We start from the raw sequence: 24158 nt of genomic DNA, 5'->3' as shown, positions 1-24158 counted from the left end.
TCCGCATTAGGCATCTGTTAAATCAGGCCACTGAAATATGATTGCCAGATGTTATGGCGAACTACTTGTATTATGTCTTAGATTCACTTTGTAGTCCTGATTTCAAATCTCCAGTGAACTCTCAACATGGCCTGGAAGCCCCACTGCTTCAATGCTCCTCTCAAATCCTCTTGTTTTCCCATTCCAATTTGTTATGCACATTGAAGTTTGAGAGAACTTCAACAAAATATGTAATATTTTCTCCTATTTTTTCAATTTTAAAGCAGTTTCTAATTTTCTTAAATATAGTTCACACTGCTTACCATGGCTTGTAAGACCCCACAAGCTCTGGCGCTGCCCATACACCATCAATTCCATTTTCCAGTACCCACACCCAGCTCACTCCACTCTGTCCATACTGGCTTTCTTTCTAAAACAAACCATTCTCAAGGCCTTTGAAGTGTTACCCTGCCGGAACGGTTCCTTTTTCTTTCTTACTTTCTAGCCTCTGTGAAAACATCACCTCCTTGGAGAAATCTTCTTCCATTTTCCCATCTAAATAATCCTCTGTCACCTCTTACTATTTGCTACTGCTGTAACCCCTTGACATCCTTTAAAACACATAACCAGAATTAGTTTATTTTCTTATGTGTAGTCTCTCTTTCTCTCTTAGCTCAAAGGGATGAGGTCCATTTCTATTTTACTCACCACTCCCTAATGGAATGCATGAGAACTGTACAAGTACTTTCTCCATAAGTAACTCAGTAAGTAAGCAGCCATCAAAGTGTTAATATTCAGCAGTTGAAACCATAGAACTACAGCAGAGAGAGGTTTGGCCAAACTCGCTTAAAAAATTGAACCATGACAAATTGTTCTCCCAGAAACTGGGGCCAAGTCCTGTGGGTGATAGAGCATCTTGTGACTGTGACCTGATCCTTCCTTCCTCCAGTTTTTGCAGATTACATGCCTCCTCTGTGAACTCCCTGCCCCTGCCACTTAATCTCTAACCTGGGTCCAGCTTGAGTTCCTTGTCCTTAATGAAACCTTCCCCATATTTTGAACTCACAAAATCTTCTGGATAGCACTCAGTTAATACTTATACTCTATTTTGTGTATTTCTTACCAGCCAGGCACTGATTTAGGAAACAGGGACAAACATAAAGTTCTTTAATATTCATACAGCATTTTTTGTGACTGGCAATGTTAGACCTTTTGTAACAGTAACACTCATTAATTCTCATGGCAAACCAGTTTTCTGTTTACTTTGATTTAACAAATATGTTCATGGAACATAATATGCACCAGGCCCTAGTCTAAGAGTTGTACAGGTATTAATTCATTTAATCCTCACAACAAAGCCAAGAGGTAGGTGGTATTATTATTCTTAATTGAGAGTTTGGGAAACTGAGACAAAGACAAGTTATTTGCTCATAATCACAAAGCTGACAAATGATGAGCCAGATTTTGGACCCAGGAAAGGAAGCTTCTGAGTGTTCATCCTCACCCACCATCAAAGGTCACCTCTCAACTCCCCTGAAGAAGATGTTCTGACTTTTATTTGACCAGGAGGAATTGAGACTCAAAGGATATCTTTGCCAGTGCTACACCATTAACTTACATTTTCAGCATCAAATATTTTTGGAGTGCCTGCTAAACATGAGGCGTGTGCCAGCTTCTGAGCTACACAGTGTTTAAACAGACATTGTCCTCAGTGACTTCAAACTTCAGCTAATACATACGCAATGTAGGGTGCAGATTTACTAGTTCCCAAAACTCATACCCTTTTAATTTCCCTTCTAATAGAGTTAAATCAAAATGTTTGGGTTCTGAGATTAATTCAACTTATCAGCGGAGGGGGCAGGACAGTTTTCCAATTTTATTGTTAGGTGACAGCCTCCCCACTAGCACTCACTGTCATCTCTGAGGGCTGAGATTCTAATGTTGCTCACAGTATTTGGGTCTTGTTATAGGTTAGTGTCAGAGAACTAGGTCTTCTGAATAAGTTGTGATTTGGTTGATTTCTTACAGCTGCGAAGGAAGCTGGACGTATTGGTTTTTCTATGTTTAAGATTTCTCCAAGCTTCTTCAAGTTTGAACATTTAATTACCAGGGCAGACAAACACTAGCTTTTCCTGGCTTTTTGGGGACAGTGACTCAAAGACTTAATGTCATAAAACCAGGGAGTATTTGGAACTCTACCACATGGGCTAAATACTGTGCACTTCCAGATTCAATATTGTCCTCCCTAAGGAAGCTCACAGCCCCATCCACTGGCTACCAAGTCCTCCAGAACAAGAAGTCCTGACTGTGACCACAAATTGTCCCATGTTTATGTTGCCAAAATAGGCAAACTGTGAATTCTCGCATTTATTTTTCACCCATGCAATGGGAAGCTCAGTACGTTGGTCCGAGGAAATGATGAAAAACCACTCAAATGTATGCAGAGCAAACCCCACTGTTTGCCATACTGTCTTGTTTGTTTGGGGAAATGTGGATTTATTAATAATAGAGTTTCACAATGTGGCAGGCAGATCAGTGCCACAAAGTATCAGTCATAGAAAGTAATGCGGGAAAAACCCCATTAAGTCACCTCATCCTGCAGCTGCCAAGGCTGTGGGCTACATTTCTGCCTTTTGGGTTTTAACAGCATTTCAAAATAAAAGATGAAATACTAGGTGTGCTTCCTTACCTGTGATTCATAACTATCATTAACGATGGGACTCGTGCTGGAAAAATGTAAAGCAAAACATAAAACTTCCCTGTTTCTCAAAGTTTTAGTTAATAACCCTAAATAGCCCCCCCCCACACACCAAAAAGATTCAAACAGGAAGAAAAATTGACTAGTAGACTTCAATTAGCCGAAGCACATGTCTTCTTCTACACAGACTCGTGCGGAGAAAAGAACTACACTTATTTATTTAGTACTTATTTATTTAACCTTCTGGCTGGGTTCGGTTGTTGGATTTGGTTTTACATCCTGAATGACAAAGTTTATGATGGGAAAGTGTGTCAGCTGTTTGCCAAAGGAAGGGAAGACCTCTGTTCTTTGTCTTCCCTTGTTAATAGAACCAAGTCTCTCAAAGGCTCGTTTGGAGAAGTGAAAGTCTAGTAAGAAGCGAGAGCACAGCCATACTTGGCTTCAGCTACATCTTCTGTTCTTTCTCCCAATAGCATCCTGAGCAGGCATCTGGTATTTCCAGCCAGGACCACTGTGCAGCCCTCCACTCCATCTGGCCAACGGCGTCCAAGTCAGAGCGAGCTCTGATTGTTTGAGAGCCAACCATGGCTTGCTCTGTGCAGACTGTGACCAAACATCCTACATGTGATTCAATTCTCACAACCACTGTGTGACCTGAGGGAGGATACAATATGGATGGTGGCCAAGGGTGCGGGCTCAGGTTCAGGCAGGGAGAGTTCTGAATCCTGGCTCTACTACTTTTTAGTGAAAACTGGGAAAATTGATATCCTCATTTGATAAGTAGGAGTAAGAATTATGTCCAGTTGGCAGAGTTGGTTTGGGTTTTTTCAATAAACTTATTGAGGCATATTTTGCATATCATCTACTTCGCTTTTTCAAGTGTTGGATTTTTTTTTAGCAGATTTACTCAGTTGTGCAACCCTCATCATAAATCAGTTTAAAACCATTTTTATCATCCTAACAGGATCCCTCAGGCAACTTTACTATTAATCCCTGCTGCCTGCATTGGCCCCAGGCAATGAGCAATATGTTTTTTGTCTTTATATCTTTGCCTTTTCAGGACATTTCATATAAATACTATGATATAATATGTGGTATCCTTATCTGGCTTCTTGCACAGGACATACCAGTTGTGAGGGTCCTCTGTGTCCCATGTAGCATGTATCTTTAGTTTGTTTCTGGTTGCTGAATAATGTTTTGTTGTATAGATATGGCATCTTTTGTCTAATCAGTTATCAGTTGATAGGCAGGTTGTTTACAATTTTTGGCTCTCATAAATAATGCTTGTATTATGTGTGTTCAAGACTGTGTGGATATATGTCTTTGGGTCTCTTGTATGCATATTTAAGAGGGAGACTGTTGGGCCATAAAGGTTGATTTATATCGAAATTTTTAAGGACTTACAGCATTGTTTTGAGACTTAAACATTACAAGCAAATGGCCTAGCACAATGCTGCTCAAAGAGTAGCAAACAATAAAAATCACTGTGATCGGAGCTCCTGTTGTTTATAAGGGTTTTCACCTTGCTAACAATATAGAGGAAGCTGAAGCTCAGAAATGGTTACAAACTCGCTCAAGACCACACAGCTAACTGATGGCTGAACTGGACTTCATGTGTCTCTCCCATGTCTTCTGACTCCAGGTTTCCTTCTGACTGTTTTCTGTCACCATAGCAATGCTACAAGAACCATCCCAAAAAGCACAACTCCAGTAGTGTACTACCCTCTTAAACAAGTATCAGTGTCTCTTCACTGCACATGAAATAAAAGCGCAGCTTATGTGGTAGATATACCAAACCCTGGAGTTTTTTCCTATCCATCCTTCCTGCCCAACCTCCAGCTCCATCCCCTGACCCTGACAGATGTCTCAGGATGACTTTCATTCCAGTAACAACCCACATTCCTTGGGCCTCATTACCTTTGCTTGAGCATGGTCTGTTTTCTTAAGAGTATTTCTCACTTTGTTTCTTGAAATCTCATCCATCCCTCAAGACAGAGCTCCTTGTCCTAGTGGCCCTGGTCAAAATTAATCTGTGTTCTCCTAATTTACTTGCTTATAATAGGTGCTCAATGAATGTGCTGACTTAAGCTGAAGTGATTGAAAAATTTAGACATGTAATAAATGACTCAGCTGCAAGAAATATTAAAATGTTAAAAATTCAATAAAATCCAGTATATAAATTTTCTAGGCATAGCCCTGTACAAAGTGTTATTTGTACCTAAGATAGGATTCTGCTTCTAGTTATCTGCCTTCTTCTATCCTTCCAGAGCACTTTATTCATGCTCTGACAAATTCTTATCACACTGTATTATATATCAAACTCTGATTGTCTGCCCACAAGACTATGAGCTCCTTCAGGGAAGAAACTATGGTTTACTCATTCCTGTGTCTCCATGACCCAGAACAATGCCTGATTCAGGTTGTCGTGGTGAGTACTCACTAGGTGCTTTCACAGTGAATGGATTAGTGAACTAGACTGTGAGTGAATGAGAGGCTGAGTCTCTTGTCTCTCTCTGATATAGAAAATCTATTAAAAGCAGATGACACTCTCTTGTCTGACCAGAGTTTTGAAAGTTTTCTCCTTTAACAAAGACTATCCTTCCTATTAGCATGCTGCTAATCCCATCTTTTCCAGGACAGCTCACCTGATTAAGTTAGTCAGTGTATACTGGAATGTCTCCCTTCTCATTTGTAATCCTTTCTAAACAAGGGGAAAGAAAAGAGAAAGAAAAAGAAAGAAGGAAGAAAGAAAGAAGGAAAGAAAACAATTTAAAAAGAAAAAGTCTCCAAATTACACTAATATAAGCTCTAAGACATGGTGATTTTTTGCTTGAAGTAAGTTATGAAAAGTTTGGTTTCTACCAAAGATCTGTAAGAGGGCTTTGCATGTAACAGAAGCATTATGAATATTTTTGATAATTATATCTAATAGTATGTTAAGTGATAACGAATAAGATCCAGCTTCAACTTCCTGAGATGCCTGGCTCAAGGGGGGGGGGGTGACAAACACACAATTGTCACAATACATCAATAATGTATTTGATCATGACTCTATGACTGGAACTATTTTCAGTGTAGTATAAGAGTAACTTATTCATTCTTTATAACATCTCTAACAAAAAGGATTTAAAGATGAAGAAAATGAGAAAGAAGAAAATCTGAGGTGTGGAAAAGTGTTAAGAAGGAATTAGCTTAAAAGTAGTACACCCGGGATCTAAACCAAGGTAGTTTGGCTCCAGAATCTCCCTATGAAAGTGCTTTTAAGCTTAAATGAGGCCCCATGTCCCTTTCATTTTATTTCTCTAGAATTCCTAAGCACTCACTAAAGATTTGCTATTGAATTGTGCCAACTATAAGGCTAAAAGGGATTGGTAAAATATTAAAGACACCCTGATTTATGGAACTATAGTAGGGCCTGATGTCAGGGTGGGAATGAAGGGTGCAAGGAGGCCAGGGTTTGGAGTCACACCAAGAATACCTGAATTCCATGGAACTCCAAATTCCCCAGTTACTGGTTCAGGGGCTATTTCTTCTTTGAAAAAGAATTTTATTTTCTATCCCAACACCCCCACACCACTGTGTCTGGGTCAGGGGACTTTCTAGAAGATTGAGGGCTCTGTGATATTGAATTCTAGATTCAAAGACTCAAAATGAAGATGATCAAGTCTGGGAGGATTAAAGGATTGACCTCAGGTCACACACCTGATTGGCACCAGGACTTCAATTCAGGTTTTCTGATCCCCAGCCCAGCACTCTTTCTCCTAAGTCATACAGTTTCACCTGAGGTAGGGAAGTTGAACAAAGCGAATAATTCACAATGGGACTTTCCAGAGCTGGCCTATAACTGGGCAGCTGCCGACTCCTGTTCAAGCAAGGCACACCCCAGTTTCACTATGGATCAGAAATCTAACTCCCTTCTTGTGATGTCAGACATCATGGACAGCTTTCATGCAGTGGGTAGGCTCTGCTCTGCCCTAAAAATCCTCTCCCTGCCTCTTTTCCCTGCTGAGATTGCCTATCCTGAAACCCCATGATCTTCCAGTGGTAGACTCGCTCCTGGAAGAGAGGAAGGCACAGTCACTTCCCTATTGGCTAAATTCTCAAAAGGAGATGAGAACCCAAAGTACATTTTCTCCTAATTTCTCTTAAATTCTAGTTCTAGAATCTGGAAAAGTTTAATGTAGCACAGGAAGTCGATGGTGTTGTCCAGAGAAAGCCAAGGGACTGGAACACCAGATGTAAATCTCCTTACCCGGGAATGTACCTTTAGACAGGTAGGTATCATCCACAGCCCTCTTACTTGGGGCCAAATACATAGGCACTGGGGCTAAAGAAGCCAGAGTTCAAGTTCTAGCCCTGGAAGACACTGGCTGATACAGTCTTTATCATCATGTATTATACTCCTTATTTCCAGAAGGTGCAAACTCTGGGTCAGACACTGGGACTTATTTACAAAAGTAACCCTTCACCTCCCAGTGTCAGGCCATAAATAAAGGATATAATAGCTTAAGGAATACATACCACCTGAACAAATGGGTGAATGATTAGGAAAACCCGGGCCATGTATGGTCCAATACAACATGAATGAAGTGAGCAATTACTGACAATAGACAGGACTAACACAGGAGGTTTCCAAGGCAAAACTTTAAATTAGACTGAGAATATTATACAGAAGGTGGCTGGGAAGTGTGAAGGATATAGAGAGGGGGCTAAATCAGAGGAAGGCCTAGAAAATGATCTGTGGGTGAAAAGAGGCAGACAAGCCACACTTGCAATGAGAGAGGAAAGGAATAATGGAAAAGCAGGTCAGTGAGAACAGAGCCCTATTGTGTTGACAAAATACATGCAAAGAACCTTTATTTTTTTCCTGGAATAGAAAAGTAACAAACCAGGGCTCAGACATGCCTGTGTGTGCATACACACATGGTACAGAAGTGGAACATTCAGAGAACTGGAAGATTTGCTGTTTGTCAAGGCAAGTACCCCATGTAAGCTGCGCGAAGAAATAGAGGTGCCAGTGGCATTGAATGCCTGAAGCCTCCAAGCTTACAAATACATGAAGAGCCTCTTCCAATGCTCATGCGCCACACTTACGGACTTACGGTATTTGTTTACTTCCTTGCACTGAGCTCATGTTCCTTTAAGGCCTTGCTAGCATTGAAGAGAAGAAAAGGAAGTCACCGTGTCCCATCCCTGGCAGAATGACTGACTCTTTTGGTGAGTCTGTCTTGCAAAGGCAGGGAATTGAGAACTCTGGAGGTTTAGGCTTGCCTTTGCCTTCCAGCGAAATAGTCACATAGCCTAAGAGAATGAAAAAGCTCTTTCATAAGCTCAATTTTCTGTTTGTGCAGATGGCAGTCCAGATTGGCATCACAGATTTTGAAACAAAATTTTGTCCCATGGACACTGTTTCAAGTTCCCCAAAGCTGTAACAACTGGGCAGCTGCAAAGTCACTCAGTTTCTCTGGCCCCAGAAGCAAACTCCTTGTCAAGATATACCCCTGACTCCAGGAAGCCCGTTTTCCAGAAAGGACCGCAATCTTTCTTCCCTTTTACTTGCAATTTATTGCGTTACCTCTCTTAATGCATTCATTTTTCGGTAAATATTTTTTGAGCACCTGTCCTATGGCAGGCATTGGGGGTTGAGCCTAATGATGTAAGGAATCAAGAAAATAGGCAGAAAATACAAGGAAACAGCTAACATCTATTTAGCACTTTCTGTGTGCCAGTCACCGTTCTAAACGTTTTACATACAAATTTTGACTAATAAAAATTCTATGCGGTACGTTCTATCATTATCCCCATTGTAGAGAGGAGAAAGCCTCATCCAGAGATATTGAATCACAGGTCTACAATCATAGAGAAAGAAAAGAATAGAACAGAACCGGACCTAAACTCAGGCAGTTGAACTCCAGAATCCATCTTAATCCTAGGTAGATAGAAGGGGCAAAGAGCTGACTGTTGGATAGGGAAGCTCAGTACTGGGGAGCACTCAGGAGGTGCTAGTAACCCACACTTGGAGCTCAGAGAGAAGCTTTGTATTTAAAATTTAAGTCAGACCATAACCACCTACTTCTCAAAATCTTTTAATGGCTGCCAACTAAATTTACAATAAATATACACATTTGCCATGACCTACAAATGCTCTGCCCAACCTGGCCTCTCTCAGCCTGGCTGGCTCCGTTCCTCACCATGGCTCTAGCAAGCCAGGTCCCTAACTAAAGCACCTTTGAGGTATTGGTTGCTCTCATCCACCCATCTCAACTCCTCATCAGTGTTCAGGTCTCAAGGGCAAGGTCACTTATTTGCAAAAGTCTTTATTTATTTTTTATTTTTGTCTAATCTACTTTAGTCCCCTAATAACTAACTGACAATAATAATTAGATGCCAGATAGGGCTATAAATGATTTACATATAATAACTCCTTTAAATGTCACCACAACCCTATGGTAAGTATTGGTGTTATTCTCACTGTTACAGGTGAAAAAGTGAGCCCAAAGCAGAGCTCTCGGTACTTTCCTTCATTAGAATGATCAAATTCATTTATTCATGTGATACTTGGTGGACTGTAAACTCATTAAATCCTGGTCTAAATGCATTCCCTTCATCACTGCATGTTCAGCATCTACAACAGTGCCTTGTACACAGTAGGTATTCCATACATGTTTTTTGCAGAAATGACTGAATGAATAATAACAGACACCTATGAAACATGCTTCTTTCTAGACTTATACATTTACTTACTACTTGGAATAAAAGCAATGGGGTGCAAAGGAATAAAAGAGATAATTACTCTTAAATAGTAGTTATTAGGGCTGCTGTTGTGACTTTTTTTGCTCTCCTGTTGTGATATTCTCACCTGCCCCTTTCCTTTAGCTGTTAGGTCCAAGGTTTACAGTGGGTGCAGGCAGGGACAGCAATCCTTTGCAAGAAACACAGATCTGTTTCAATGCTGAGGTCATTGCTTGCTAACTGCAGTTTTGACTAAACTCCAGATACTCCTTGAGCCTCCTTTTCTCAAACCAATAAAATAGTGACAGTAATATACACAAAATAGTTTTCTTGGGAGAATTAGGGGAGATAATAGATTTAAAGGTCATAGCATAGTGCCTGGCACAAAACAGAAATGTAATAAACTACTAGTGCCTTTTCCTCTCCTGAAATCAGACACAGGCATGTAGAACTTTGGAAATTATCTAGTTTACTATGCCAGCAGGGCTAGCCATTCTAGACCTTAGAAATTTGAAGTCCCTAAGTATAATTAGTGGTGGGAGGTGCAGCGAGAAAGCCTTCAGTCTCTAACCCACTGCCTCCACGCATCCCATGAGCTGGGTGATTGCCATGGCCCCAGCTCACTCCATGGTCACAGCCAAAGAGGGGCTAGGAAAAGTACACAAAACTCTGAGGAGTCACCTGTGGTCCTTGTCAGCAGCTCTGGTCAGGAGGAAGTCAAGACAATAAACTAAGATCCAGTGAGTTCGGTGGCCTGTTCTCTATTTCAAGGGGATAGTCCCTGCTTTGTTTCTCTTCTCTTGGGTGAAAACTGTTCCCTGAAATGCTTCTGGCTTCCGAGAACAGCTCTGGAAGCAACTCCATAATGCGCTGGCCAGAGGGTGATCAGAAGTACGCAAGCAGAAAGCACCCTGCCCCCAGGATCATGCTGTCTCAGGGATGCAGGAGGCAGAAAAGGGAACTTAGAGGGTCCTCTTCCTTCCTCCTTTCTCTCCTAGCAAACGTCCATATTTGTTCTTCTCTAGACCAGTCCTGACCTGCTCTTAAAAAGAGGAGAAGGGAGTAAGGTGGGTATGAGGGTGTTTTCCCATTCCCCATAGTGACTGGAAAGGGCACAAAGTCTTTCCAGAGGAGTCAAACTTCTCTCCCATTATTTCACTTCTCCCTGCTAAGTGGCCTGGATTAAAGGACCTGTGCCAACCCTGGGACTGAATTTCAGTACAGTTGTGATGAGCTCTACAGCTGTATTTATGCTATCTTAAAATTGTCTTCCTCTCAGCTTATTCAAATGCAAGGTCTCAGAATCCTAAATAATTTGGCATTCTTCTTTGCACTTTGCTTTTAAGAGAAAACACCATACTTTGGTTCTCTTATATTTGTTTCCATCCTGTCTCTTCAGCTTTCTAGTATATGTCTTAAAGACAGTCTACCTTCAGCTCTAAGTCTATTTCTATAAAACTGGATTTTTATGGTTGCAGGGAAAAGACTCTTAAACTTCAGAATTTTTTTTTTTTTTTTTTTGGATTATACAATAGTTCCTTCTTATATGCAAGGGATATATTTCAAGACCTCCTGAAACCACAGAAAGTACTGAACCCTATGTATGCTGTGTTTTTTTTATACATCCCTATTATAAAGGTTAATATATAAATTAGACACAGTAAGGGATTAACAACAACTAACAATACAATAGATCAATTACTCTATTGAGTAAAATAAGGGTTGCTTGAACACAGTAACTGTGATACCACAGTGGTCACCTGATAACCAAGGTGGCTACGAGGCAACTAACGGGCAGGTGGAGTCTACGGTGTGGATATGCTAGGCAAGGCGATGATTCACATCCCCGGCAGGACAGAGCAGGGTGGTGCAAGATTTCATCATGTTATTCAGAAGAATGTATAATTATAAAATTTTGAAATTTTTTAGATGGATTTTTCAATCTGATATTGACACACCATGATTGACCAAGGGTAACCATGAAAAGTGAAACCACAGATAAAGGGGGACTACTGTATTACCGTGGAAGGGACGTACACAGGAACCATCCCAACACAGCTTTCTGTTTTGGTTCCCTACTGATACCAGAAGGTCTGGTCTCTTAGGAGCACACACTGAGCCCTTGCCCTGTGCTGGGCACTGTGTGAGGCTGCTTATAAGATGATACTACCATTGCTGATACTGGCAGCTTTCCAAGCGCTTTACCTATGTTAGCAAGATTAATCCTCACAACAAATATGTGAGGTAGGTGCAATATCCATTCCAATGCTGGAACTGAGAAACAGAAATATGAAGTGATTTGACCCAAAGTCACACAGTGGTGGAGCTGGACTTTGAAAGAAGCAGCCTGGCTCCCTTATAACCACTCCACCTAGGATCTGTAATTTAATCCTAACAACAATCCTGTATGAAATAGAATATTAAAATGGCCATTTTCCAGATAAGACAACAGAGTCTCAGGGAAGTAACTTATCTGAGAGATTGATTCAGATTCCAAATCAATATTCGATTTAATTACCTACTTTGTGTCTGGTCTTATCCTAGAAACTAAGAGAAAAATACTGAATAGTATGATAAACTAGACATATTTAGTCATTTTGTTTTCTTCCATTTCTTTTAACATGGCCACTTTGCGCTGAAGTGATATAATAAAGAGGTCACTTCAAGTGCACTGAAAGTCACATGTAGTAAAGGTCAGCTGGGGATGCCAGCACATCCTGGGAGCCAGCAGATATTTAGGCAGGCCCGAACAATGCCAAATATGCACATAGTTCCTTTCCAATACTTTTGGATTCAGGCATGGCCGGGCACTCATTTAGTTGTATTTGTTCATACATTTATTGGGCATCTATTATGGTTTATGCTATATATCAGGGCTCCAAAAAAAGAGGATTAGTATTTGAACTTGGAATGTTCTTGATTTAGAAGAGAACAAAATTAACAAAATAATTATGACATAATATGACAAGTACAAAGTTGACATTTTGGAGACAATAATTAAACAATAATTTGGGGTGAGTTGAAGAGGCTGAGACAGCAGATGGGATGAGTCCTGAAGGATGAAAAAGGGATTTTACAGAGGGGAAGTGGCATTTTCTAAGCATCTACAATATACCAGGCCTAGAATAAGACTCTTTTTCTCTATTTTTTTCTGACTCTAGAATCTAAGAATTAGAGTAATTTGTTCACTGTGTCAGTGTAAGAAAATCCCTGAACTGAATATGTGATGATATTTTGGGAAAAGGGCAACCTAAGGAGAGGGACGAGCAGGCAAGGAGAGGAGAGAGCAGACTCCTGGAAGACCACAGAGCCTGGCGCCTGCAGGAACAGTCCTCTCAAAGTACACCCCAGCCATCAGTGGTGCAGGGGGTGTAATAAGGGAGATGAGGACAGAGAAGGAGTTAGGAGCAAAATTCTAAGAGGCGTTACATACCTGGCAAGAGGTTTGGAATTGATCTTAAAGGCTAAGAATAGCCAAATAAGAAAACAACATAACTGTAACTGGATTTAGAATAATAGTTCCAGAACCAGAACAGAGGCTGGATTGTAATGTAGACTATGAACCAAGTTGAGGGGCTATCATCATGGTTCAGGTACAGGATGAAAAAACACTGAACTCCAGGAGAAGCAGTGGAGAAAACACAGAGGAGGAAGATTAAAGACTGAAAAATCAAGCAAACAAAAACCCAAACCCAAAACCAAAACAAAAGACCTAGCTGTTATACATAATAAGAGAGAGAAAAGTCAGGATGCAGGAAAAGGAAGAATGGTGGAGGAATGATGGATCCAGGTCTCCAGATGGACCAAAAGGGTTGTCCAAAGGTGTCCTGATGTCTGAGTTTATATGCTTAGTGACGAGCCTGGGACAGTCCAGGCAGTGGCAGGACAGGGAATAAAGCAAGAGGAGATTTATACAAACAGTGTGTGGTAGACTCTGACAACCAGATTTGAAGAAATCTGCTGAAGGTGGCTCCCTGACCTTGAGGCTGGGAGGTGGAAGCATCCAGGTGTGAGGTGTATCTTTGGCTCTGGCTCCTGAGGCTGCCCAGGTAAATAGAGCTGTCAAGAAGATCCAGGAGGAGGCAGCTGTTTCCTGAAGGGCTCTGTGACACGCCTGGGAGCTGCATGACCAGGCTTGAGGCAGGCAGCAGCTGGGGTTTGGGAGGACACAGGCACGTGGACAGCCTCCTGCAGAAGCACTGCATGAGGCAGCCAGGAGAAGGGAATCTTTCTTCCCAGCCTCCTCCTCCCTTCGCTACAGAGCCTGGTGCCCGAGCACAGTGCTGGCTGCATAAAGGTTGATTCATAGATGCAGCAGCTTTGAGCCACATGGAGGCAGCAAAAAGGACAAGTGTGTGTGTGTGTGTGTGTGTGTGTGTGTGTGTGTGTGTGTGTGTGTGTAGGAAACCGTTTATTCAGAAAACTTTATATCAAACACAACCTTACTGGCAAACAATAGTGATTGGCCTAGATAATTTATGCCACCAAATAAACATCAAGATCGGCAGTGTAGAGCAAAAGGTGAGACTCATTTATCAACGTGGGGTACCTCCCGTCTTGGTCTCAATTACAGGAGATGCTTTTTGCACACAAAACATTCAGGCAACAATATCTGGGTATCTTCCTGAGCCTACTGTAACCAAACAGAAAGAAAGGCCGGAACTAAAATGCAAAAGAAAGAAAGAAACTGTTTGGAGATAGGTCTGCTACAGTATAAACTTTTCCCTTTCTCTGGCTTACTGCTATAGCAAAACCTGATGGTTGTCTTTGTAAAAAACGTGTCTGTATCTAGGTCCCTGGCAGTGATTTGCCTCTGGGAGGGCCAGCAATCTATTTAATGACTCCATTGACGTCAATAGCATAACTGAAATACTTACTAACATGCATGATTCCAACTTTCAAGGGGGGTGGGTGGATGGTGTTTCTCAGCAGTACAAAAACATGAAGTGGAGTCCATGCGGAACGAACTCAACTCTTTAGGCAGCCAGTGAGAGATTAGATGTTGCAGGTCTCATAGGTTCCATTTAATATGAAAAAATATTCATGCTAAATTTAGAAATTAATTTTGGACTACTGAAATTAGCCATTAGTGAACAGGGCCTTATTTTTGGCAATGTTTGCTCAAGGGTAACATTTTAACTATTCACACTTTAGCTAACTTGCTAATGTTTCTGCCACTGCCCATACTTAATTTTAGACATATATGAAATAATTGCAAATCAATATAAACAGTTCAGTGTTGTTGCTCTGGGGTAAACTTTCACAAGAGGGCTATTTTAGACAAAAGCAATTCTTACAAAACAACCATTTAGGGAATTATTCTGAGAATTACTGGGGACTTTTCTGGTGCATTTGTCTTATCATTTTGTATGCAGGTTGCTTAAACACTCAAGGTGGGTAATTAAGCCACTTATCCCAATAATTCAGGTCACACAGCATTTAAAACACTGAGGAAAACACAGTTTGGTATTTCTACTTTTTCTCTTTGTAATTTCCTCCAATCTATCCTTTGCTGTGAGTGGTCACAGCCTTTGGTAACGAGATTGATTTTATTCCTATTTGCCCATAAGTGTTGTAATCCTGCCTGACATTTCTTGCTTAATGTAGAAACCGAGCAAAGGTTCCGCTTGTGCTAGGCTTCATTTCCAGTCATCTGACATAGATCAGCTCTCAGGCCATTGTTGGAGTCCTCAGACAGCTCTGTACACATGCACACAGGGTCCCTCTCTCATCCCAGGCCTTGGAAACTTTGGCAAAGAATAAGAACTGAATCAATCAATGTTTTGATTTTTTGAATTGCTTAGAATCAAAGACAACACAACTGAGCCCTTGTCCTATTCCTTGCACAGACTCTGCATCTGGTACTCGCACTCAAACCTCAGAAATACTCATCATCAAGAAAAGACATGGGAAAAACCCACGTGGAAAAATAGGCTTTCCAGAAGAAAACCTCTTCTTTCATTTGTCAACTGGCAAAGAGTTATTTCCTCCTCCAGAAAGGCCCGGATATATATCAGAAGAAATGGAGTCTCTAAAGCACTGGAAAAAGCTTACTGAAGTCAGTTTTTTACTTAGGTCAACCCAGTTCAGACTTTACTGGAAAATGCTGTACTACCTGATTCAATCTCTCTGAACATGGTCTTTTCTGGAAATGCATCCTAATTGACTGATGTTGGAAACTGCCATAAACCAAGACTGTAGATACCCAGGCTGAGATAGACTGCACCTGCAGCAGTCTGGCCTGAAGTCCTCAAGGCAATTTTCTAGTCATTTTGGTAGTTTGCCATCATTTCCGCTGAGCCATGGACTTCTGAGTTATTCTTATTTCTGATCCACAAGAGGTGACGTTCCTACTTAACAGGTTTCATGGCAAAATCTAGAACAAAAATAATAGTATAGAACATCCTACTGTACACGTCAGTTTGACTGTTAAAATATTATATATGGTATATTTTATTATAAATCAAGTCATATTTATATGACTCAGTGGTGCTAGCTATTAAAAGCAATAGTTCTCCAATCCTTTGTAAAGCAAAGAATCATTTTTAAAGGCAGAGATCACATGCTACTTGCTTTTATGAGTAAATTCTCACATTAATGACATCCCTCCAGTCCTTAATGAATTATGCACAACAGCAAAGGATACATGGGTGAGAAAAGTGGGACAGTGATCACATAACCTTGACATGTGATTTGATTTATCTCTATCGAAGATAGTTTTGGGACCTGAAATCCTGTGAATTATTTCAGTTTTCCATTTTGAAGACATACAGGTGACAGAATTTGAGTTCCGGCTTTGTTTTAGAGTTTTCTCTCTTCTATTTTTTTAACTTTCTGTTTCAGTCCTTGAGCACCACACAGAGAAAGCCTGGATTTCAAGCTTGTGAAAACGCAAAATGTGAGACAAATGGAGATGCTCATTAGACTTTAGCATTTGCATTTTCTCCACCCCCAGGAGAGTTTACTGCCTGATTTTCCTCAACCTGGGAGCATATGGCTTCCACACTGCTCTTCTTTGTGGGTTGAAAAATCTCCATGACTTTTTCCAGCTTTCCTCCTCAAAGGGCAATGCCAACTTCTTAGACATAACTCTTTCATATCATCTATTTTTTGGTACTGGGGATTAAACCCAGCATGCTCTACTACTGAGCTACATCCTCAACCCTTTTTATTTTTTATTTTCAGACCGGTTTTGCCAAGTAGTTGAGGGCCTTGCTAAGTTTCCCAGGCTGGCCATGAACTTTCATTCTCTTGCCTCAGTCTTCAGAGAAGCTGAGATTACAGGTGTGCACCACTGCGCCCAGCTAGATTTAACTCTTTTTATTCAAAACCTATATGGACACAGTAACGTGTATGAGCAATTATAGAATGGACCTCTTTTAATTTCAATGCAATAAATGATTTTAATGTGAAAGATAAGCATGATTGGATATTTTTCATAGTCATAGAGATAAAAATACTGGCTCATTATTAAAATTTAATTTTATGAGCATTTTCCATCAGTGAAGGTCTCCAAGTTTTATGTGGTTGTTCTGGTTGATTCAGCACTTATTGCATTTCTACCATGTGAAAATCCCTATATTTAAACACTAGAATGATAAAGAGAAGAATATGGCACAGCCTGAAACTTCAGGAGCTTCAGCTCCAATGGACGAGCGGCCAGGAATTGCAGAGCATTGCAGATTAAACTGTTGCCATGACACAAATAAGGAGCAATTATATCAATTTTTTTAAAAAATGTCTTTTCAAAAAAGAAGAGTTGAGAATTACCTTGGTTTAACAATGAGAAAAAAGGTATTTCAGACCAGGAGATTCCCTTTGATTTTCCCAGTGAAAGATCAATTTGCAAGAATATATGTTTCTATTTAACTGGGGCTTCTGACAATTAGCTGTTAAAATGAATTGTATTTCCCTTATTGATATATAATTAAGAGGAAGAGATGGAGGTAGAAGAGGAAGAAGAGGAGGAAGAGGAGAAGAAATAGAGAAAGAGAAGCTGCCTTCTAAGATTGGACTTTTTCTCTCTCAAACACGCTTCTATGCAAGAATGCAGTTGTGAGTCTGTCATGCTTTGCTAATAAGCTACTTTGTTGCTAAATCTGTTTAAATTATCGTGGATTTTTTCGTATCTTTTATGTTAGATTTCAATTGAATTACATGAGTACAGTACTAATAAATGAAAACTTGATCTTATTATCATGAAAAATCATGTTTCAAAGCAGCAAGTCTGGTTCTCTATTCTGTTTGCTCTGAGCCATTTATTTTTCATTTCCATTTAAAGTTTCTATTGAAACACACCTCTTTGTCATATGCTGATAAATATTAAAATAACAGGAAAAATCTGCCTGACTTATTTAAGCTGATAATAAGAACAAAACACGGGATGTGTGTCTCCTCCTTCCTTTTCTGACTGTGGTTAAGAAGATTTTGAAACCCATAATTACGTAATAATTGGTATCACTGCATTCTCTTTCCAGTGAAAAGCCAGGATTTTTGTAGTTTGCCACAAAGATAGACAAAAACAAATTCCCTAAGTGGTATTGTCATTTCTGTGCTCCATTGTTTTAAAGGAATTTAGCAAAAGGATCTCTAGTTGCCAAGCTGTAGTTACTGTGCCAGTAATCACAAAACAATCTTTCCAACAGCATCTTTGGCTAATGAACTAATTTATAGAACCATAAATATCACATATTCTCCTAATGTCTGTCACTGTGTATCACAAGTAAAAGGAAATGCAGTCTAAATATTCAAATTGATATCAAAAGCATCTTAGCAAATTTGGCAAACAGAAATGCCAGTAGCAGTCCCTGACTGGTCAGCCATGAGATGAAATGATAGAGGTTTCAAACCTAGCTTCTTTCATCTCCAAGTATGCAACACCAGTTATATGATAAAACACTCTATTTTGTTTCTTTTTATAAAACTTCTAAAGGAAATAGTACATCTAGCACCCCAGGTTTTTGAAGTCCATAGTGAGAGGACTATTTACTTCTATTTATTTCCTATCATAGGGCTCCAGAGTAAACTCACCCTCATTTAATGTCTTTCTTTCACTTTTATTCTTGTCTTCAATCCTTCTTCTGTAAAAATATTTTTAAAAGCATATGCCATAAATACTTCAGAAACCAATGAGCCAATGGAATCACAACTTTTGTTCCCTTTTAGAAGTTGGGCTTTTGTGATACTTCCGTGATACTTATGGTCATTATACTAACATGAGAACACAATTTCCAGGTAGGGAAGAGCATAAGTAAAAGGGGAGAGAACAGTGCTGCTGGAAATAGCAAAGTGTGTGAGGCAGTGTTAGATATGAGGTGGTCTTGCTCTGAGTTCATCTTCATTTTTTTTTTTTTTTTCTGTTATTTTGCCGAAAGTCACACTACAATAGTGGATCAGGATCAAGGGGGAAAACTGCACTTGGACTTCAAAAAAGTCATCTGTTGGGTTGTGTTTTGTGTTTTGTGAATTTATGCTTAACTATTCTGCGTGCTTTTCCCTCGTAGTGGTCTTTCTTCTTACCGCTTTCACTACTGCATGAAAAGCAGATGCATAGGACCGAAAGATGAGAGGTTGGATTCTTTAAGAGAAACAAACAAACAAAAAACACCTTGGAGGAACAAAGTTTGAAAACCTCCAAAAGAAATGATTTGTGCCCTGGAAGAACCTTTGGTTTCACACCTGGAAAAGATGTAAAGATGTAGATGTAGTGACATCTATAGTTGATGCTAAGAGGAAACCACTAACATATACTTGGAAGCCCTGAGGCCAGTGTGGGCCCCTGAGGGTGGTCACTGAGGTCAGCTCTCCTGGAGTTCACTGGGGCCTGCAGGCTGAGGTCAGCTTACACTCTATTGCAGCTCTGACCGCTGCTCCTCTTCTGGGAAAGAGCTGTTCATTTCATCCATCACATTTTGAAAGTCTGAGCATAAAATGGGCAAATTATTTAATACTGCTTTTAATTTGGTTTCACATGGCATGAAGTAAAGCTTCCGTGTACTTTTGAAAAAAGTCACCCAGAGACATTCTTCTGAGAGCCACAGCATGCAAACAAATGTCATTCCAAAGGCAGTTCTGAACAAGAGGCACAGTTCTTTATTTTGAAACATGGAGATAGCTCTGGTGACATGGCCTACCTTGCAGGTTGACCCTGGAGACAGGAGGCTGACTAGCCGCTGGGGACCTCCTGTGGAGAATGAGAAAAGAAGGTCTGAGTTTGTGTATTAATGCTCCCACCCCCTGTGATCACCCAGGAGTTTTCCAGGTCATAATGAGCAATCAAGTGACATAATGCTATCTCCGGAAGGCAGGCTCCTGTAACGTGGGTCGATGACTACAATTCTCTCACATCCAGATGGCCTGGAATTTCCCTCTGCACAGCCTCAGGATGTTCTCACTCTTCAGGAAGGAAGTTGTTTACCAGGTCCCTAGTCAGCCCCTCTGTTTGGTGTTTTGCTTTCCCAGGAGTCTCCCAGAAGAGGAGACATTTGCTCAGGCGTCATTTCAAATGTCAGAGTGAATCCCAGTTCCTTTGGGTAGTGCTGTATAAAGTTACAACCAGAGGAAACCTTAGAGAGCAGTTCAGGCTCTGCAGTTTTTGTGCTTCAGGAGACTGGGACTCAAAGAGCCAAAGTCACTTGCTAAAGGTCACACAGCCACAAGCAGCAGTGACCCAGGTTGCTTAACTTAGGTAACTGCCTTTTCTTGGAGAAACTGGGGCATCATTCTTCATCATAGCAAGTCTGCTGATATCAACATTCACATGAAACAAGCAAATAAACCCATGTTACACTAATAGTGGGTCTTCTTCTCATTTTCCTTCTTGTTTCTTTTTCTTATTCTGTGCCTCCTTCCCTAATTTTGCTGGTTTCACCATCCTGATGCTTTGAAGAACTACTGCTGGCAGACTCTTCCAGATTCCCAGTGAATTGTTGGAGAACCTCCCAGGAATAACAGAGCAGTGCTATCAAATTTTAAGGTATACCAGAATCACCGGTGGGCTTATTAAAGCATCTTACTTCTTCTGGATTCAGATGACCTAGGCTGGATTTGAAAGTCTGCATTTCTAATAGGTTGTCTGGTGCTGCTGATGTGGTCTGGGGATAGCATCTTCAGAACCACAGGTACTAAGGCTTCTCTGTCCCACTAAGGAGCAACAGGATGTTGGCAACCAGCAAGAGAGTGGCACCCTAGACCAGAGGCTCTCAAACATGAATAAATATCAGACACATTTGGGGGTCTCTTGAATCCCTTTGTTCATCCCTGTCTCCATTTCAGTATATCTGGGATAAGGCCTAGGAATCCACATTTTTACTTTGTGAATTCCCAGGCACAGAGAAGTTTGAGAAAGAAGCCAAATTCTGAATGATAGAGAAAGACCTGCAAAGTTGTTGCTAAAGAAGGCTTTTCCTACTGGTTTGGCCACATAATTATTTTCCTAAGTGCTCTATCATTCTCTGATCCTTTATGGGTAATCTAGCTTCTAAATAGTCATACATCGTAGCTATAGTCTGTAGACAGGGTCTACACCCATAGCGAATTTCCTAGTGGGGTAATTCTAGGCAGGTACTTTAAAACCCTCCGTGCTACCAAATTTTCACGTGTGACAAGAGAAGGGAAATTATGGTCCATGATAACTTTTCTCCATGAGGCACTGTACTAAGTATTTCTTAGCTTCCTTTGCGAGGAATACTATTTCATCTTAAGGATAAGGAAACTGAAACTCAGAGAAGTTAAGAAATACATTAAAGCACACATGGTTTCCAACTGGCAGGATTCAAAGCCAAGTCTTTCTGAATCCGAAGTGCAAGCTCTTTCCTCTATCCCATCTACTGATAACACCTGCATGAATACTGAGGGCTGTTTTTCAGGAAAACTGAGAGATTAAATTCCAAACCCCTTGGCCTGGAGTTCAAAGTCCTTCACTCTCTCACTTCGACATACTTTTTCAAAGCTTATCTCAATTCCTCCCTGCCCAACATTTCTTCTCAAACCACTGACTGACTGACTATGTGTTCTACACATCTTGTAATTCTCCTTTGGAGAATGTCAATCTTGTAATTAAAATAGTCACTAATTAGTGTTCAGTAGATGACTCCTTAAAGGTGAGCTTTATGTGGGTCGGGAATGACTTGTTTACTACGGGATCTCAGCATGGCATCCAGGGGGCTTTCACTTATTAATCCCTCAGCAATTCTTGTTGAATTAAATAGTAAGCGGATGAATGAATGAATGAGTAGATGGAAGGACTGTGAAAGGTTTGATTCATACTTGGCCAATATCAAACCTGATTACTTCTTTTTCCTTGGATATATGCTGTCTATTTCCAGCCAGGTCATTCCTTTGTCAAGGAAGCATTTCCCACACTAAATATCACCTAGTATTCAACGTCTACTATGCTCAGCTGGAAGTTATTCCCCCTCCGGTCTCTAAGGCACCTTTGGGGTCATTTTCTCATGTCATCATTCATATAAGTACATATGTGTCTATCAGTCATCTGTGATTCATTGATGGCAGGATCCAGTTCTGGCCCTTTCCTTATATCCTCTGTGAAACCCACCAGCTTACTGGCAAATAGTAGAACTCCAAAAGCATCAGCAGACTATTGACTGGATGAATCATTGGTGTAAAAGTGATTTAAGGAACCAAGTACTCCATAGAAATGTGTTCCTTTTCACATTCAGTCTTGGTTCTATATATGACTCACTGTCCCTTGAACATGCATGATCTCTAAGGGTTGTGCCTTTGCATATGTTTTGCTTAGATGAACATCTTTCTTCTCCTTTTTAAGTAGCTAACTCTTTCATGTGGTCTGGGACTGCACTCAGGGCCTGCAAGTGGCTCTTGCCTGTGCTATGATATTTCCTGAGTCTACCCCATCACTGTTCTGCTTATAATGTGTCACAATTACCATTTTTTTCTATCCATTTGCCCAACTCACCTATGAGAATATAAGCAAAGATGAGTCTTGTTCCTAGTAGTACCTCTAGAACTGGCATAATATTTGGTATGATGTAGGTATTCAAAGCATATTCATTGGAATTAATAATACATTTTTAACGATTTATTTTGCATCTATTCCTGAGTTCCAAAGAAGGCTTTGTGGAAGGATCTAGAGTGAACTAGGAGATCCTAAATGTTGTACATCTTTGCTTACAGCACCCAATTCTTTCAATGACTTCTTGGAAAGTAACATACTACATTAACTCCTTCATCTCAGACGTTCATTTTGATATGCAACTTTCATTGAGAGTTATTAATTCAGGTAAGCATCTCTGTGTGTAAGCTTTGGAAAAGCAGGAACCATGTTTATGGGTTTATTCACTTATTCTTAAGACCTGGTGCAAGAAGAGGTTCAATGATTTTAAATGAGTGAAACTTCTGAAAAGACACATTACTGCTTGTAGGACACAAGAATTCCAGTTAGAAAACTGTGATGAATGCAAGGGAAAGTGATATGGGTTGCCTGCCTTCCAATAGCCCATAACTTAGGGTAGGATCATAAGAAGTCCTACGCCTGGCTGCCGGAGATGGTGATATGAACAGGAAGGGACACAGCACTTAATTTTTTCCAGCCTTGAGTAGTACAATGGAGAGAAAAACTGGACTGTGAATAAGAAGGCAGGAATTCTAATCCTGGCTCTGGCACCTTCCAGTTGAGTAGCCCTCGGCAACTCACTGAACCTTTTACTTTCTTCCGGACTTGGGGAGAGCAGGCAACAGCTAACATCTACTGCTGATTTACAATGTGCCAGGCCTGTGTGAGGGGTTTTTCATATATTTTTCTGACTTATTTTGAGGAAATCTGGCTAGGTTCTTTCCAGCCCTGAATGCTCAAGATTTTATGATTCTCAGCTAATTTAAATCCCATGCCAAAGTACACAAAGCAATGAAAGGCATGTCAGATATAAACCTTAAAAAAATGGGGTCATTAATTCTCTCCCAAAGACTACTTATATTTTAATTAGATATGCTTTGGAAGAATGTCAGTACAAGGATGTCACATGATTCCTGATAGCCACAGGTGGACATGCATGATGTTAGTGACAGAGTGGATTGATGAAGGAGGACACCTTGCTCCAGGTTCCACTCTGATTACTGACTCCTGGACTGGGGGCACTTTCATATACCACACACACACACACACACACCTGATTACTCCATCAGCAAAGTATGACGCCAGTAAATACTTCAGGGATGCTTATCTAAATTAACAACTCTAATGAAAGCCATATTTTCAAATTAACTCAGGGACAATGGAAATAAAGATTTTAATTTGCAGCCAAGAAATAACAGGCCCAATCAAGTGTCCCTCAGTGGGACACACCATGGAGGTGCAAAGAAATCAGCTCAATGGGAACCACATGATTGTCACCCATTGAGTGGCAAAACTCAGGCAGATAATGGGCAGCTTTTATGCAGAGCAAAGAGTCCAAAGATAAAAGAAAACTTCACTCATGAGAAGTGCAGCTCTATGTGGGAGTTCCTTTTCATATACAAACCACACTAACCAGATGTCTCATGAAAACCGCTCCAAGGAAATAATTATTGCTTACACATTGCATTCAAGACAGGGAGTGGCACCCTGAACCAAGTCAAATATCCCAGGAAGCAACTTCTGAATCCCATGAATCTTACAGCTTTCATTCATGATACATGGGAAATAAGTGAACCTCTGAAATGTCTTTCATTGCTCTTAGGATAAAGTATCTACTTCTGGCAGATACTGTTATCTTCAGTTCCTTCTCTTGGA

At 40.5% G+C, this 24158-nt stretch overlaps 1 protein-coding gene across 2 annotated transcripts in view; it reads right to left on the bottom strand.

The window, feature by feature from the left end:
* The window catches only part of PDE4B (phosphodiesterase 4B), a 445424-nt gene that overhangs the window by 79049 nt on the left and 342217 nt on the right, over positions 1-24158 (bottom strand). For both annotated transcript variants that reach the window (XM_079133312.1, XM_079133313.1), the window contains one exon: positions 19543-19592. In XM_079133312.1, coding sequence (XP_078989438.1) covers positions 19543-19592 — 50 coding nt within the window. The remainder of the gene's footprint in view (positions 1-19542; positions 19593-24158) is intronic.

This window comes from Sciurus vulgaris (genome assembly GCF_902686455.1).
Source record: "Sciurus vulgaris genome assembly, chromosome: 1".
Lineage (NCBI taxonomy): Eukaryota > Metazoa > Chordata > Mammalia > Rodentia > Sciuridae > Sciurus > Sciurus vulgaris.
This window is presented reverse-complemented; position numbering and strand designations above follow the sequence as displayed.